Genomic DNA, 18,102 nt, shown 5'->3' with positions numbered 1-18,102 from the left:
TTGCTGTGCAAGCATGGAGACCTGAGTTTGGGTTCCCAGCTCCTTGTAGAAAACCAGGCACATGTGTGTGTAAAACACACATATACCCACACACACACACACACACAAACACACACACACACACACACACACACACACACACACACACACACTGTTTTGGGTTTTTTTTTGTGAAATGACTAATATAAGTAATTGACATTAATACCACTCTTTCAGTTGGGACAGGGTTGCCTTCTGTGTGGCTTTATAAGAGGTGAGGAAGCCTTTCAGCTCTGCTTCACAGACCTGTACCTCTGTGCTACCCAGACATCTCCTGCTCTTCCCTTCTGCGACCTGCAGCCCTGGTGTTATGATTCTGCCTGTGCTTGCTGCTGGTGATGGTGCTAAAGCTGAGAAATGTAACGTGCTTTGCCCAGTGTCTGTGACCCGTTAACGCCAGGGTCTGTCCAGCTGTGGAGGCAAGCAGCCCCTTCCACTAGACATACGTTACACAGAACTCCAGACTCTTAACAACGAAACCCTCGTGTCTTTAGTGATTTCACAGTCTATTCCTCCTTCCTCCTGGAACCTTGTACTGGTTTTCTCATTCTGATTTGTGAATGATGAGGTATATAATTATATATTTTCTGCTCTTTACCATGTTTTTCTGTGTTCTTTGAGAATTTGTGCTCAGGATATGTCTCTTTACTGAGATCCTTTTAGCCTTGGGGAATTCACTCCCCTCCTCTTCTTCCCCTTCCTTTCCTGGCCTCTTTTCCTTTCATGTCTAGTATAAATGAAATTAAGGAATCAAAATTCTTTAGGTCTCTTAATTGTGTTTTTGTTCCTGGTATTGTTTAGATGAACTTGCTGGGACTGTGTTTTCTGATGTCCCCTTGGTCACCAGTTCATAATAAAACCACCATTCCCCATTCCTCACCTTAGATCTGGCTGATTCTGCAACTTCTTCTTTATGTGAGGCAAACCCCAGAAAATAAAGCAAAATATAGGGATCAGAGTACATTTGGTTTAGTTAGTAAGGCAGCTGCCAAAGCTTGGGGTTTGAAGACGACCATATAACTTTTGATAATTAGAAAGGAGTAGACACGAGGACCCCATGACTATTAGTCATGTGGTGGTATAATCTGCTCTGTTCATCATAAGGACATTTCCTTATGTAGTACCTTATCTTTTCTGTGTTGGAATTCTAGAGTCATTTTTCACTTTTTATGTACCTCATCTTTTATTTATTACTGCCTTATTTAAATATATTTTGCTCTAGACAGTCACTTACTCAGCCTTGTCTTTACTCTCTCTCTTTCTCTCTCTCTCTCTCTCTCTCTCTCTCTCTCTCTGTCTCTCTGTCTCTCTCTCTCTCTCTCTCTCTCTCTCTCTCTCTGTGTGTGTGTGTGTGTGTGTGTGTGTGTGTTATGCATACACTTCCTAGCTCTTTGCCTCTCTCCTTGTTATAGTTGGAGGTTTTTGCATGCTAAATACATCCTTACCTTTGTCCCTAAAGACCTGGGAGAGAAGAATTATCATCACATTATACAGGTCAATATGGTCAAGCAGCTCATGCCTTTGTAATTTAGTCAGCTATAGGATTAATAAATGCTAGAATTAACACCTTTCTAAGTCCTTTATGTTAATAACTCATTCATATTGTACAATGCTTAGCAAAACTTTCAATTTCTTTATCTATAAAAAGCACTTGGAGTAACTTTAAAATGATTCTTAAAATCCTGTGATGTGATGACAGACAGGCATACACATGCCTGAGAATGGGAACTTGTGAAAGCATTCAAACTGAAGTTATATTCTATATATTCTATATTGCCGTTATGGAAGACTATGCATAGGTGTATATAGGTGAGTGAATGTTACATCCATAAAATTTCAATAAAGTATATACCTTAAAGAAACATAATTTTGGTTCAAGTAAGTGAGGGCCAATGTTTAATAATTTGATTTTTAATGCATGTCAATTTTGTATCACTTTGGCATCATATATTCTCTTAAACCAGTTGTTTTCAAAACATACCCAAGTGTCATCTTGAGACCTAATTGAAAGTGTGAACTCTTGTGGGTCATGTCCCCAGATTCTCATTAGGAGGCCAGGGAATTGAATTTTCCAATTAGCTCTCCCTACCTGATCGTGTGGCTGATGGTGTATTATTGTTCGCCTTTTATGCATAGGAAGGGAATCAGCTGTTTGGTAAATGGTTTCTGTGTACACTCAGTCCATTAACTGTGTGGAGATTAAAACTGGGAAATCTTCAAGACCTAGTTAATCAGTTGATTTGTTGGGCTAACTTGTCAGTTCATGGCCCCTGCTATTTTTTAAATTAAATGTTTTCTAAATTAAAGAAATGCATTGGGGAAAGAGAAAAGGAAAAAGTAAGTCTCTTCCCATGCGCTGTGGGTTCAGTAATGTGATTTTCGAGTGAGGGAGTGCTTTGGTTAGGAGCTGTTTTAAGACAGTATTCCATTTCATAAGGTGAAAGAGTGAGTGTGGACTCTGCACTCTCCATTGTTGGAAGCTTGGAATGCCATGCCAGTGTTTTTGCCTTAATAGTTGCTAAGGATGCCTGCACTTGTTGGAGCTGATTTTCCCTGGAGTTGACAGTGGGGTGCATGTCTGTGTTCTAGGCTGAGCATCTCGGGCTGTCGGGTGCAGATAGTGATGAGGACCCTTTGAAGTCAGCATCTGGAGGGGACTTGAACGTGAGTACTTAATCCAGTGGGTGCTTCTGCTAGCCAGGCGGAACTTCCCACTGCAGGTAACAAAACTGAAGATTAGTGCTGTGGGATGTTCTGTATGGCAAATGTGTTGCTCTGATTGGTTAGTAAATAAAATACTGATTGGCCAGTAGTCAGGCAGGAGGAAGTATAGGCGGGACAAGGAGGAGAAGAATTCTGGGAAGTGGAAGGCTGAGTCAGAGACATTGCCAGCCGCCACCATGGCAAGCCGCCACCATGACAAGCAGCATGTGAAGATGCCGGTAAGCCATGAGCCACATGGCAAGATATAGATTTATAGAAATGGATTAATTTAAGATATAAGAACAGTTAGCAAGAAGCCTGCCACAGCCATACAGTTTGTAAGCAATATAAGTCTCTCTGTGTTTACTTGGTTGGGTCTGAGCGGCTGTGGGACTGGCGGGTGACAGAGATTTGTCCTGGCTCTGGGCCAGGCAGGAAAACTCTAGCTACAGATTAGCTTCTGTTCGCTCCTCTGCTTGGTTTCTGTAGTGGCTGCGTGTGGTTGCTCATACTTATTTGGACAGTGTTCAGTATTTTGGCTTCTGCTCTTCTGTATTCCACTAAGCATAGGCAGGAGAACCCTGCATTAAATTAGACAAATGTACACTTTCTGAAGTTTTTCACATACGCTACTAGGAGCAGGCTGATAGTTTATAGCCACGGGCCACCCAGAGCTAACATTTGTTAAGCTCTGTAACTGTATTTTGTGCACAGAACCAAGAAAGGGATCTCTTCTAACTCCATTTTACCCACATTTCAAAACTGGCATCTAGAAAGTTTCCTTATCATTTTTTTTAAATACCTGAAACAGTGTAATTCATTACATCATATAAGGACATATATGTTGAATATCTTTAATAAAGGTCTGACAATTACTTCTAAAATTTATCTAGACAGGGCATAGGAAGATAGCCCAGTGCCTGGCACCCACACATAAAGCCAGGTATGGCTGCTTCGTGTGCCTGTCACTCCAGATTGAAGGCTAGAAATGGGCGGATTCTGGAAGCCTACTGGCCAGCCAGTCTAGCTGAAATGGCAGTTTCCAGGGGCAGTGAGAGGCACTGTCTCAAAGGAGTCAGGTGATGAGTGACAAAGTAGGACAGCTGGGTGCACTCCTCTGGCTTCTGCTCAGCTCATGCATTATCCTCCACACACACGTGGACACACATGTAAACACGCATGCACATACATGCATGCACACGTGCATCCATGTAGGTGCACACACATGCATGCATGCACACACAGATTGCCCGGACAAACTTTCCATATCAGTAATAATTTTATAATTGTCACTCTTGGTCTCACCTTAGTTACCACATCAAGTTTTCTTCTAGCCAGTGTGTGTTTTTATACTTTAAAGCATTTTAACAATCTTGAAATAAAGTCTGGTGTAGAAATATCCATCCAAGATTTGTTTTATTCCTGTGGTTATATAGCTATAAATTGGAAAACATTTTTATATGTTAAGTTTTATAACAATTCTTCAAGATAATATAATGATATTACATTTGATATTGATCATTAAACGTGAGAAATAAATTTTTTTTTTCCATTCCACTTAAATCATAGCTACTTTAGATCACTGCTATCACCAGAGATCACATTATGTTGAAATTTCAATTATAACTATATAGTGATTTTCTGCTAACATGAAGGGAAGAAAAAGTATTTCTTGGGGTACGTCTATACCTATTACCCACTCAAGTATAACTGACCTAGCAACAGAACTACAATGTGGATGTTCAATTTAGTTATTGTCAATAGTTTATGATTCTCGGTTCTATAAAAATGATCTTTTTTTTTTTTTACTAATATTACATTCATTTATTTGGGGTGTGGCACACATGCCACGCACAAGTGTGGCGGTCAGAGGACAGCTTGCAGGAGTCAGTTCTCTCACTCCACCACATTGTCACCCTTGGCAGCAAGAGCCCTGCTCACTGAACCATCTTTCTGGCCCCAAACCATGACTTTATACGTGTTCAATTCTGTGACAGGTTATAGTAGTCAAAGTAGGAAAACTGGAAGATGCTCGAATATGCAAATAAGTATGAAAGTATAAAACGAAATACACTGAGTGTGTTATTTAACAGGGAATGGGGACCTTCGTCGGTACTTTTGCACCAGGCTTCTCAACTCTTTTTTTTTTTTTTTTTTTTTTTTAGTTTATTTATTTATTTTTCCATCACAGGCAATTTATTTTGTTCTATTCATTCACAGTTAATACAGAAAATACTTGGAAACATTTCCATATAATGTTTGACAACAGAAATCATCAAATAGAAATATACAATGTTGACAGGAGGCAGTACATTTATAATTTATAACCCCAAATGTATTTATAAATTAGAAATGGAAAGATCTACAAATGAAATTATGAAGGTTCACCAAAGTCATTTAATCTGTCAGTTTCTCATTCATTTTTATGTCTTAATAATATTCTATTATATGAATAAGCCACATTTTATTTCTCTCCAGTATTTGATAGCTATTTGAGTTGTTTTAACTTTTTTACTATTAGCAACACACTGCTGTAAACCTTCATGTACATGTTTCATAGGTGCACATTTTCAGTAGTTTGAGGTTATATTCCTAAGGGTAGAATTGTTGAGTAACAGAGTAACAATGTTTTGCATTTTGACCAACCACCAGACTGTTTTGCCAAAGTGGCACACCATTTTACAATCTCACCAAATCCTTGTTTTTAAGGCTCTGATTTTTGTACAAAAGCATTCAATCATTCTGTCAGACCAAACCAGGAAAAGTAAGCTATAGTTCAGAGCTGTTCTATTCCATTTACTATGCAAAGCCAATCTTGGCGTTTGCAACTCTCAGCCCTTTTGAGTATTCTTGCAGTGTTCACCTTTTCCTCCACCATTTTTTTTTCCTTCTTGTTTTCTGGTTTATTTCTATCTATTACAAATGTATAAAAAATCCTCCATCAACACTGCTGATAGCAGCAGAACCTTGAGAAATATACCATTGGTTTGCCTCAGAAAAGGAACACATATTGTACTGTAAAGTTTATAAAATTGGTGCAAAACATTGTAATAATGTTACAATACCAGTTTTAAGAGTTCAGTGACTAATGGGGAGACGATGGGATACATGCAGAACTGTGAAAGCGATCTCACTTAGCCAGCTGTACAGGTAGACTGTAAATCTACATTCAGATCATTTCTGAACTAAGACTATCATCTCAGTTTATCTGTTGAGGTCAACCAGGAAACCCTAGAATATACCTTGATTTTTGCAAAAAAACAAAATAGGGGGAGGGGTTTCTTCAGCATTTCAGTCCACGAGTAACAGTATCCTAACAGGCAAAGTGTTCTCTCACTGTCAACATAGAATGAACTGCTGCTGGAGGTCAACTTGGGCTTTAATTTGCATTAGCACTTACATGCATAGTAGTCCAAGTTGTTGACCTCATGACTTTGAAAAGTAACTCTAAAAAAGTAAAATGGCCCTTCTTGGAAGACTAAAGAAAGACATCCAGCCACAGTTGTAAAAAAGTCTCATCAAAACAATATACCCTTTTATGAATTACGCCTCAATTAAAAAAAAAAAAAAAAAAGTAGCCCCAAATAAGAAGCAGCTCTGAAAAAGAAAATATAACTTAAGATATTTGAAAAAAACAAGGTGAATACAGGTTCAAAAGTAATTAAGATATATTTTCTTAAGGCTATCTAGAATTAGGCTTTAAAGAATTCTACCATTTCAAGTTTACCACTAGTTACTAGATACCTATTTACAAACAAGATGTTCACCTTTTTTGTTCCTTTATCAAGAGAAAAATCTACCTTCAGACTATGAGGATGGTGATGGGGAGGGACTAGAAAACAAGATTCAAACAATCCCATGCAAATATCACATTTTTCAAATGGAAGAACTCCAAACTGCACTAGAAGTTCCAATCACTAAGACACTTTCCATTGAAATGATTTAAGTACAACTACATGGCACCAAGGTTTAGGCCTAATATAGGCCTGACAACCAAGTCCTTGTTTTCTGGAAGAAAGGCCTCAAAAGTCCCACTCAATTCCATATAACAATACTTCAAAGATCAATTAGGTTTTACTTTCCTTAATATTTTTGTTTTTGACTTCTAATCCTAAAGACTAGATTAAAACTTAGCTCATTTCCCAGAAGGCATTGCTTCCCTTTGCTCTATGAAAGAGTCCACCAAGACCTCTTCCTCAAAACCATCTAGCCCCCAGCCTCCAGCCTTTGCTTGTGATGCATCTTTCTCAACATCCTGAAAAGGTAATGTAGGTAAAATATGCTCATAAACATTAAAACTAGTTGTTAGAAAGACGTAACTAGCTTTATAATTTAAGTTTTAAAGCATAAATACTTGCAGCTTAATCTGCACTGACAATGATTGTCGAAGCCTAGAATTCAACATTTACAAATTCTCATTCACACACACAAAACACACTATTATCCCACAACTTGTGTCTTGAGAGAATCTTCTGCTTTTTAAATCTTTGGCCTCCCAGTCAATCCCAAATTCAACCAACTTTTCCGAGTTCTGGTAGTTACCTGGACCACTGAGGCATTGCCACACGACTTCTTCTCTTTTGAAACATCCTTTTTCTCTAGATATTAGGATAGCTACACCAGCTTGTTTCTTCTGTGGTGTATGTTGGTGTGGGATTATCTATTGCTTGATTTTTCATGGATGTGTTTAGCTTCTTTGGGTTGAATTTTCCCTTCTAGTGCTTTCTGTAGGGCTGGGTTTGTAGACAGGTATTGATTAAATCTGGTTTTATCCTGGAATATTTTGTTTACTCCGCCTATGGTGATTAAGAGTTTTGCTGGGTATAATAGTCTGGGTTGGCATCCTTGGTCTCTTAGTGTCTGCATGAGATTTGTCCATGATCTTCTAGCTTTCATAGTCTCTATTGAGTAGTCTGGTGTTATTCTGATGGGTTTACCTTTATATGTTACTTGGTCTTTTTCCTTTGCGGCTCTTAATATTTTTTCTTTGTTCTGTGTGTTTAGTGTTTTGATTATTATGTGGCGAGGGGACTTTTTTTTGGATCCAGCCTATTCGGTGTTCTGTAAGCTTCTTGTATCTTCATATGTATTTCTTTCTTTAGGTTAGGAAAGTTTTCTTCTATAATTTTGTTGAATATATTTTCTGTGCCTTTGAGTTGGTATTCTTCTCCTTCTTCTATCCCTATTATTCTTAGGTTTGGTCTTTTCATGGTGTCCCAAATTTCCTGGACGTTTTGTGTTATGACTTTTTTGTCTTTAGTGTTTTCTTTGACTGACGAATCTATTTTCTCTATCATGTCTTCAGTGTCAGAGATTCTCTGTTCCATCTCTTGCAATCGGTTGGTTATGCTTGTTTCTGTAGTTCCTGTTCGTTTTGTCAGGATTTCTATTTCCAGCATTCCCTCAGCATGTGTTTTCTTTATTGTCTCAAATTCATTTTTCAGATCTTGGAATGTTTCTTTCATCTGTTTAATTGCTTTTTCTTGGCTTGATTTGATTTCTTCCCATTTTTTGTTCGTTTTTTCTTCCATTTCTTTAAGGGAGTTTTTAATTTCCTCTCTAATGGAGTTTTTCATTTCCTCTTTAAGGGAAGTTTTTATTTCCTCTTTAAGAGAGTTTTTCATTTCCTCTTTAAGGAAAGTTTTTATTTCCTCTTTAAGGTAGTTTTTCATTTCCTCTTTAAGGAAAGTTTTTATTTCCTCATTGAGGGAATGTTTTATTTCTTCTTTAAGGGCCTCTATCATCTTCTTAAAGTCATTTTTAGGGTTGATCTCTTCTGTTTCTTCTGTCATGGTATGTTTAGGTCTTGCAGGTGTAGAATCACTAGGTTCTGATGTTGCCATATAGGTCTTTATGTTGTTGCCTGTATTTTTGCACTGGCGTCTACTCATCTTTTCCTCTGTGCGGTGCAGGTGGTGTCTGTGTCTGAGAGTGCCTCTCTTGTTCTAATTTTTAGTCTTGGTTTAGTAGGGGTTCTTAGTTAAATTGGTGCTATTGGGCTGTTTCTTCAGGGACAGCTTATTTCAGTCGGTGAATTATATACTTATGATTCTTGTGATCTGGTTTGGTGACTGGGTAGCGCCTTCTTCTGTGTTCCCAGGTCACGTTTTATTCATTTGTCAACTCCTCAGCTGATCTTGTTTCTTCAGACTTCAAACTGTAGGTATCTGAATCCTCTCCCAGATGGGTTTCAGCTGAGCAGGGTAGTCTCACCAACACCTCCAAGTTGTTGGGTTTCACAGGATCAGCAGTTGGGCCCTGGGTTGTCCCCAGACGGAGTGTCCAGACTCGCCCTGGTTCCGACCCACGGAGATAGCCTCTTCCCCAAGTGTTGGGGCTAGGGGCGTCCCCGTTCCAAGCTGTGTCCGCCCCTCTCCGTCTCCGGGCCTGTCCACCCCTGTGGCCCACCGCCACAGGCCCACCTGCGTCCACTTGTCTCCACCACTGGGCCTGTATGTCCCTGTCAGCTGCCGCTGGGTCTGTCTACCTCTGCGGGCGGCCAATGGGCCTGTATGTCTCTGCCGGTTGTCGCTGGGCCTGCACGTCCCTGTCGGCCGCTGCCACCGGGCCCTTCCACCTCCGCAAGTTGTCGACCTGCGTCTGCTTGTCTCTACCGTGTGGCCTGTCCACCTCTGTGGACCGACGCCAGGCCTGAATGTCTCTGTCGGCCGCCGCCGCCGGTCCTGGCCACCTCCATCTGCTTATCTCTGCCGCAGGGCCTGTCCACCTCTGTGGGCTGCCGCTGGGCCTGAATGTCTCCGCCAGCTGCCGCTGGGCCTAAATGTCCCTGTCAGCCACTGCCGCCGGACCCGTCCACCTCCGCGGGCCACTGCCACAGGCCTACCTGCGTCTGCTTGTCTCCGCCATCTTCGAGAAATAAATTTTTATTGCAAAGGCATTTCATTCTTTCTTTTTTTCTTTCTTTTTGTTTTTTTGAGACAGGGTTTCTCTGTGTACCCTTGGCTGTCCTGGAACTCACTCTGTAGACCAGGTTGGCCTTGAACTCACAGACATCCACCTGCCTCTACCTCCCACCACCAACCAATCGTGCACCACCACCAACCAGTGCAAAGACATTTCTTAATAAAATGAAAGATGAATTGTCTTTCACCTATTCCACAGGTTCAGAAGAGACTCAGTACTAATTCGGTACATCTTACCACATTCACTGATTTAAACTGAGGAACATTTTCTATGAATAGTCCTTAAGGGTGGAGCAATCCTGTCACATCGGCACCTTTTACTTCTTTGATGTCTTTCGAGAAAGCCCACACCAAAGCACAGAGACCTAGGGTCAGAATAAACAATTGTCTTCCAAATCTGTTCATGGCCCCAACTTGGGAGCCTTTTGATGTATAGTCACTCGGGAACCACTGATTTCTGGGAGGTGTAAAGGAAGAACGGTCTCTCTCAGTCTTATCCAGTGCTTGTCACTCTCACACCAGTGGGTAGTTTCTAGACCTTATATTCGTGAGACTTGAAGTCTTTGTAATAGCCTTACTTTCTACTAATTTTTGCAAACAAATTCTTTTTTTTTTTTTTTTTTTTTTTTTTTTTGGTTTTTCGAGACAGGGTTTCTCTGTGTAGCTTTATGCCTTTCCTGGAACTCACTCTGTAGCCCAGGCTGGCCTCTTAATGATTTGTATTTTCATGAAGTGCAAGTCTATTTGGGGGAGGGAGACAGGCAAGAATGTGGAATTTTATTTGAGAACAATCTTGGGCTTATTTTTTTGTCAAGGGCTGGGGTTAGTGAAAGTTAGCTCATTCAGACAGTGGGAGATGCCTGTTATCTAAGTTAATTGGTACAAGAAGCCCTTACTGTTGGCCTAAGAAAATGTCAAATTTCCCTTAGTTACAAAAGTCCAATTACGGTTTTAAATTCAAAGAAATAAATAAATATGTGCCCGAGGTAATTATGTCACTTCTGCCTCTAACCACAGCTGTGCTGGGATGTACTGATGCTCTGTATGCACTTGAAAACACAAGTTTAATGCTCCGAACTTAAGTGTTTCCTCCTTTCAATGGCCTCCTATGAATGCACCGTGGAAACCAGACTTCCGCCTTTATTGTAGCCACTTCTTTTTGGCAAGTAAGAATGTTTGCAGTTTTAAGGATTTAATACAATCCCCGAAGCTCCGCTGAGCCTGTATGAACAGGGGCACGCACTTATCCATGCCTTTTCCCATACAAATCGCCCCAGCCTGAATAGAGTATGGAATGATTGTAAGGAACGCTCTTCTGTGGTAATCTTCAGTAAGTTCCTATCTGAACTAATTGCACCAACCAGGCATTGTGTTTGTTTTGCTATTAAACAGACTTAAATCAACAGAGGATGACTTTTGATGGCTATAAACTCCCTAGTCTTTTGGGCTTGTCTTTCATCGGCCTATTTTATCCAGGAGATGTTGAAAACAAAATGTCTTCTAATATTTCACACACTCAATAAACAAACTACTTATGTTTGAGTGGGGAACCCATTATCGCCAAGGGCTTGGCATCTCCTATGTTTGAGGCTATTATATAACCAAGTAGTAACTCTTTCTACATTAATGAATGCTAGATTAATTTTTCAGTAAGCATCGCTAATTTGGGTGAGCCACTTTGGTGTGCTTAGGAACATAACATAGTCATGATACTCATGGCTGGCCGACTGGATGAGTACATGGAAAGGTGGATGAGCAGATAAATGATGGGTGGTGACACATTGAACCTAAGCAAAAACTTCATAGGAAATGTCTAAAACATTTTTTTTTAATTTAAGGTCCTACAAATATATCTAACAATAGAACTGTTTCTATGGAAACAGGGGCCATACTCTTAGGTTAATTCAGTACCATTGTTTCAGTTAGGTTTTGTTTTAGAACCAATTAAGTTAGTTATAAAGTTTATTTGGAAAAATTAACAAACAATAATAGCCAAGAAAACCTTTAAAAAAAAAAAGCCTGAGAGATGGAAAGCCTTATGTTTTTTCAAGTAAATTTTGAAGCTTTGAAGAAAACTATAGCAGTTTGGCGACGCTATGGTGGTATGGCAACACAATAGGAAAACTTGGAGCGAATTGCACAGGAAATACGGACTACAGAACAGTCAGCACTCCACAGCAGAGGCCAGTGAACATTAATAAGTGAGAGTGGGAATGACCATGAAGAAAAGTAAAAACTGAGCCTGCTCTATAGCATACACTACAACAAATCCAAAGATCAAAAATCTACATGTGTATGTTGAAACCAGGCATGTGACCAGCAAAAAACATGTGTGAATAATTTCTAGCTGTGGCTCAAACTCAAGATGTGCTAATGAGAACTTTGATAAATTTGACTGGGCGGGGCGGGGGGGATGTTGAATGACAGGATGAAGAATAAAGGCATAAGAAAGCAATCCAGGAGAAAGAGGAGGGAGAGCGAGAGAAAATATGAATATGAGAATAGTATAAAAACTATAAAACTCCAAATATCACATGGGAGAGGGCTTTTAGAAATATCGAAGGCAGATTTAAGTGGATGCATAGATGGGGGTGCATAGACAATGTAGAAAGAAAACTGGTGTGTGGTGGTATGTAAATTATTGAAAATACTTGAAACTTAGTCATGAGAAATACTAATTACACTTACAGGGAACTCTTATTACCCACCTACTAGATGGCAAAATTTCTGAAGTTTGCCCATCACTTCTGCTGGCTATTCTGTGGGGACTCTTAAATATGTTACTGAGCAGAATATAAAACAACATAGCATTTAAAGTGGGGGATTTGGTACTATCTAGCCAAACTATTAAGTAGATTTATTATTCCTTGCATCAGAAATTCTACTTTTAGAAAGCTATTGATCGTAAAAGCTCCTTTACCAGAGTCTGTGGTGATGCAGGAGTCCATTTCTTACGACATCATTTGTAATAGCAAGAGCTAAACAACGCCCACAGGCTCCTGAGTGGGAGACTGAGCGGGTAAACAACCGTGATTCAGCGTGATTCACTGCAGCACTGTGAAGAGAAGAAAATGTGCGGTCTTCTCTGGGATATATATTTCCCCATTAGAAAAAAGAGGGATAATTATTTTTAATGTAAAACAAAGTCTGTAATGAAGCTTTGATATGCCAGGTCAACCATTGATTTTGAAAATAATTCAAGTCCTAGGACAGGATGACATGTAATGAAATGGTTACTGTCCCTACAGGTGACCTTAGCTGCTACCCCAGCCCTGCCTGGCATCAGTGGTTAGCTTAGTTATATGATCTCGGTCCATCGTCCTTTTACAGACACAGAAAAATCCAATTTCCAGAGGTGGATGATTGATCGAATCTGTTTCACTTGTTGAATCCCTTTGTGGGTATTTAATGTGATCTCTGCTTTGCCAGAGTGCATAGATGACACAGCATTCCTTTAGAACACCATGCTGCCATTGCCTGTTACTTTGCTGTTGTCTTCTAGCCTGCAGGTACACCCTCAAACTGACAAGAAGGCAGGATCAGATTGCATCAGCAGTCGGGGGCACAGGAGCCCTTCATGTCTTTGTATGTTCTCTGTTTTGAAGGATTGAAGGCAGCTATTCCTCCTTCTAGTTGTACTATTTAGGCTGAGAGACTCCCAGTACATAGATCCAGTGATAAATTGCAAGCTCTTCATCTCCTGATTTCTTCTTCTTCTAGGCCCTATACAGGACTGTGTACTGCCTTAAGAGCCGCGAGATAATGGCTTTGTGACTCTTGAGCACTCCTCTGCCATTAGGCTGCTTTGTTCCTTTATAGAACTTTTCCAGCCACAGACAGTAGAGTGCTTGGAAGGGTGTGTGTGTGTGTGTGTGTGTGTCTGTGGTAAGAGTAGGGTCAGTCTCTATGAGAGCCAGAGCAAGTAGCTGCCTCAGAGTCAGGAGCTAATCTTTATATTCCATCCTAGCAGGGGGACCTGTCCCTCTTCCCTTCCTCAATGGTAAAACAGCATTCTTCAGGAGAGCTCAGTATAAAGATTAGTGTTGCATGGCTCACTTAACACCACCCACCAGGAAGCCTTCTGAAATACTGAACACAATTGAGTGGAGCCTTGTCAGAGGGGTTGCAGATATTGTTGATTGCTTTTTTCTTTAGAAGCTTGTAACTAGGTTATCATATCTATGAAACAAACAACTACAAAAAAAAAACAGTATCAATATAAATGGTCCCTATAACCCACTTCTCAGGAAAATTCAGTTTCTATAGACTGAAGTTTACCTTATTCCAAGATTTAGCTTCCTTCTGTTATTTGAATTAAATTAAATATATTCAGTACTTTTCTAATAACTTCAAATGATTTTCTTGGAATTCCACATTTTCCAGGAAGCTTCTCTTTCTGTGTCTATGGAGGGAATGTGCTTTAGAGGATTTGTCATTAGCTCAGGTACACTGAGCAAGGTAGGCTGACCTTTCCAGAATTAACATGGGAAATAATCTACCTTTAATAGGCCCCATCATTTGCTTTTAAAAAAATCCTATAAATGAACCAATCAACAATTCATTAACAAGAGGTTCATTGATACTGTTGTCTTGCTACTGTGAAGTCAAAGGCTTTTTGATGAATGAGTTAAAGAATCAGGGATCAAAACATAAGTACATAAAATTAAAACTAGAGGCAGTTTATTCACTTGCCCTGTTCAAGTCCTGGGGAAAATTAGTACTGTGGCATTGGCTCCCCTGGGTAGAAGGAGTCTCTTGCTGTGTTTTGCAGTGGATTCCATATTCAAAGCCCTCATAAGCGCTCTGTGGTCTTTACCCACAAGCCCAGCCATTTAGGACTCCAAAAAATAGCAAGGAAGCCCATGAATACAAGGACAACTTAGGAAAGGTCATTAGAAATACCATCTTCAGGAAATCCTGTCATATTTCCCATGCATTCCAGCCTATCTTCCTTCCCAGCTAGTACTGGTCTAGGTAAAGAAGACAATGAACTCCCAGAGGCTGCCAGAAGCATGTGTGTGGAGCTGGCTCACCACAGGGTGTCAGTGTTCCCACAAGTACAAGGAATCAGGCTTGCCCAGCCTTAAAAAGCTCAAGAAGGCTGTTTCTGGAACATTCACAAATTGCTAATAAGAAAATATATCCTGAGGGCTGAGCCATGTGCTTTTCGGGTAGAACTAACTTTTGTTAGAAATCAATTTTGTATAGTCTGTATCTTTACATTATATATTCAATATTGTAAAATGAATAGCAGATGGCAATTTAAAAATATATTTTTATTTATTCTTTGGGAATTTCATGCATGTATACAGTATATTTTGATCATATCCACTCCACTCCCTTTCTTGAACTCCAAGATCACAATACCATGTTTCTCTCCCCAACTTAAGGTCCCCTTTGTTGGTTTTTGGTTGTTGTTGTTGTTAAATCCACTGAATCTAATTAGTGCTAGCTACTAGTATGTGCATGGGTAGCCTGGGAGTCACATCAAATGCTTCTAGTCTCCAAGGTTTCTGGTCACTTTGTACCTTTCTCAGTGGTAGAGCCACTCTGACATACATGTGGAGTGGCAGATTTGCTCTCCCCTTTCCCCATTTAAAAATCACATGCTTAAAATTTTGCCCTGCTGTCTTCATAGTGAAAAGGCTGGATGTGCCTTTGTAAAAGGAAGCTGAGAGTCCAGCTCAGTGGAAAGCCATTGCCTAGCACACCAGGCCCCGGGTTCCATCTGCAGTACAAAAAAGGGAGACTGACTCTGGGTTGTGTCTGTTCGAATCTGGATTCTGATGTAAGCACTTAGAATCCTCTGACCTTATAGAGCCCTGTCTTTCCCTGTGTTGGGTGGATTTAACATCACCACCACTCAGCGTCTTTAGGAAAACTGAATGATGCTGAGTGAGTGGCAGCAGAGTGAGGGCTCTCGGTCATTTCCTGATAAAGCTCACCGTATCTGTCACTTGTTACTGTTTCACTCATGCAGGCCACCATGGTCTCCAAAACTGTTTGCATTTGGAAGTTTGGTTGTTGCTGTTGTTGTTTTAATGAAGCTGGCAGAAGAAATAGTGAATCAGTGCAACTGGGAATTTTATGGCTTTCACAGGACTGTGTCGCTATATTGATTCCTGCAAGGGCATGCTCCTGCCAGAAACAAGTACCAGTTCATTGTGAAGTCGCCCGGTTTTGAGTTTCTTTTCCCTTGACTCAATTGTGAAATTCCTGTACATTGGAGGTATGTAGACCTCAATACACAGTTAAGAGGAGTTATCAAATATTTTTTCTCTGTGTACTTGTGAAAAATAGTAATTGAAATGTTCAGATTAGGCTGATGAGATGACTCAGCATGTAAAGGCACTTGCTGCCAAGTTTGATGACCCGAGTTCAATTCCTGGGACCCACGTGATAGAAGAAAAGTGACTGTAGCAAGCTGCTCTCTGTCTGTCCTCCACATATGTCCCCCCATGAAATAAATAGAAAAAAATATATTAAAAATAAAAGTCATGCTATGTCCTTCTTAGAGCTAATGTGGGAGCTGTCAGAGAAACATTTATATTTAAAGCTTCAGTGACTTTTCCTCCCAAAGTATTTGCAATGAGAGTTCAAATTAATGCCCCTTATCCAACAAATACTTGGCACAAGAAGTATCTGCAGTATTTGTGTTTGGTTTTCCAGCTGATAGTCCTTAATTCAAAAGTTCAAAATCTGAAAGACTTCACAATGGGAAACATAAGCATCATGTCAGTGCCCAAAACCTTTGGAATGTCAGAGCTTGTTAGATTCCTAATTGTCCAATTAGAGATGCTGTGTTCATCAGCATCTGCTACTGAAGCAAGATATCTTAAGATGAGGTTAGGAAGATGGCTTAGTGGGTAAAGTTTCTGTCACAGAAGCATGAAAAACTGAGTTCAGGCTTGCCAGCACCCACCTTCGAAAAAGAAAAAGTGTGGCCATGTATGCCTATAATCCCAGCACTGGGAGGCAGAGCCAGGAGGATCCTGGGGACTCAGTGATCTCCAAGTTCAGTGAGAGACCAAGTCTCAAAGAGACGTGTGTCCTCTGCATGCAAACCCACACATGTGCACGTGCATGTTAAAGCTAAAAAGAAAAGTATCTAAGGCAGTCTGGGATGTAGCTTAATGATAGAGCTTCAGCCTACCCTATTGTGTGCATGATCCTGGATGCCATCTCCATAAACACACACACACACACACACACACACACACACACACACACACACACACACACACACACACACTTTCTCTCTGTGTCTCTCTGTCGCAGTCTCTTCTCTCTCTCTCTCTCTCTCTCTCTCTCTCTCTCTCTCTCTCTCTCCCTCTCCCTCTCTCTCTCTCTCTCTCTCTCTCTCTCTCTCTCTCTCTCTCCCTCCCTTCCCCCCCCCATTTTCAAAAAGGTTTATCTTAGCTCACATTTTGCATTTTGGAGGTTTCAAGTCATAGTTGATTAACCTCTTGCTTTGGGGCTTAGATAAGGGTAGCAGATTATAAGGGAAGTGTGTGGTAGAGAAGGGTGGTCATCTCATGGTAGCCAGGAACCCAAGAAAGAAGAGGATGAGATTCAAATACCCCTATCAAGGCTATTCCTTCAGTGATCCAAACTCTTTGTACTAGGTCCCCTTTTGAAGGTTCCACTACCTCCTTATAGGTCCTAAGAACTAAGTCATGGCTTTCAGGGGTACTCCACACCCAGCAATTGCAGATGCTTAGCTTGTAGTATATAACAGAACCTGAAAAATTGATTGACAGTCATTAACTCTAGATGGAAAAAAAGGAAGTACAAATTTTTTAAAAAACTTTTTATTGATTCATTTTGGATTTCATATCATGTACTCCAATCCTATTCATCTCCCTGTCTCTTTGTATCCACATTTTGCCTTTGCAACATCCTCCCCCAAACAAAATAAAATTTAATTAAAAGAAAAAAACTCTCATCATGGAGCTGTACTGTGACACAGTAAGTCACACAGTGTACCCTTTAGTCCAGACATCTTCACTTGCAAGTGTTTATTGCAGTGAGTCATTGGTGTGATTCAAGGCTGGCTTCTGCTACACGATCAATAATGGCCCTCACTGGGACTCCTCTTGAATATCCTGTTGTTGTCCTGTGTCATGGAGAGCCTGCAGCTTTGGATATGTAGAACCACCCCTTCACATGCTCTAAAAGTTCATAGATGAGGTGGATGTTGGGGTGGCCCAACTCAGCCCTGGTTCTGGCTTGGGTGGTGGTTGGGATGGTCCACCCACCAGTTCTCCTTCATCCTTACTATCAAGAGAGAGCTCTCCAGCATGACCTAGGTAGCTCATCCAATGCCACAGGTGGCAAGGGAAAGGGCCATTTATCCTGTTCTCAAGTGCTAAGGGCCAGCCCACCCATACCCACACCTCCAGGGCCGGTTCTACTGTGCTGCCCAGACAACACGCAG

At 40.6% G+C, this 18,102-nt stretch overlaps 1 protein-coding gene across 8 annotated transcripts in view; it reads left to right on the top strand.

Annotated features, from left to right (window-relative positions):
- The window catches only part of Cobl (cordon-bleu WH2 repeat protein), a 242,784-nt gene that overhangs the window by 103,321 nt on the left and 121,361 nt on the right, over positions 1-18,102 (top strand). For 5 of the 8 annotated variants that reach the window (XM_076546020.1, XM_042285598.2, XM_076546019.1 and 2 more), the window contains one exon: positions 2,629-2,703. The exons of the other annotated variants lie outside the window; for them this stretch is intronic. In XM_076546020.1, the coding sequence (XP_076402135.1) occupies positions 2,629-2,703 (75 nt within the window). The remainder of the gene's footprint in view (positions 1-2,628; positions 2,704-18,102) is intronic. 8 annotated transcript variants of the gene reach the window in all.

Source organism: Peromyscus maniculatus, chromosome 10, assembly GCF_049852395.1.
Source record: "Peromyscus maniculatus bairdii isolate BWxNUB_F1_BW_parent chromosome 10, HU_Pman_BW_mat_3.1, whole genome shotgun sequence".
NCBI classification, from domain to species: domain Eukaryota; kingdom Metazoa; phylum Chordata; class Mammalia; order Rodentia; family Cricetidae; genus Peromyscus; species Peromyscus maniculatus.
This window is presented reverse-complemented; position numbering and strand designations above follow the sequence as displayed.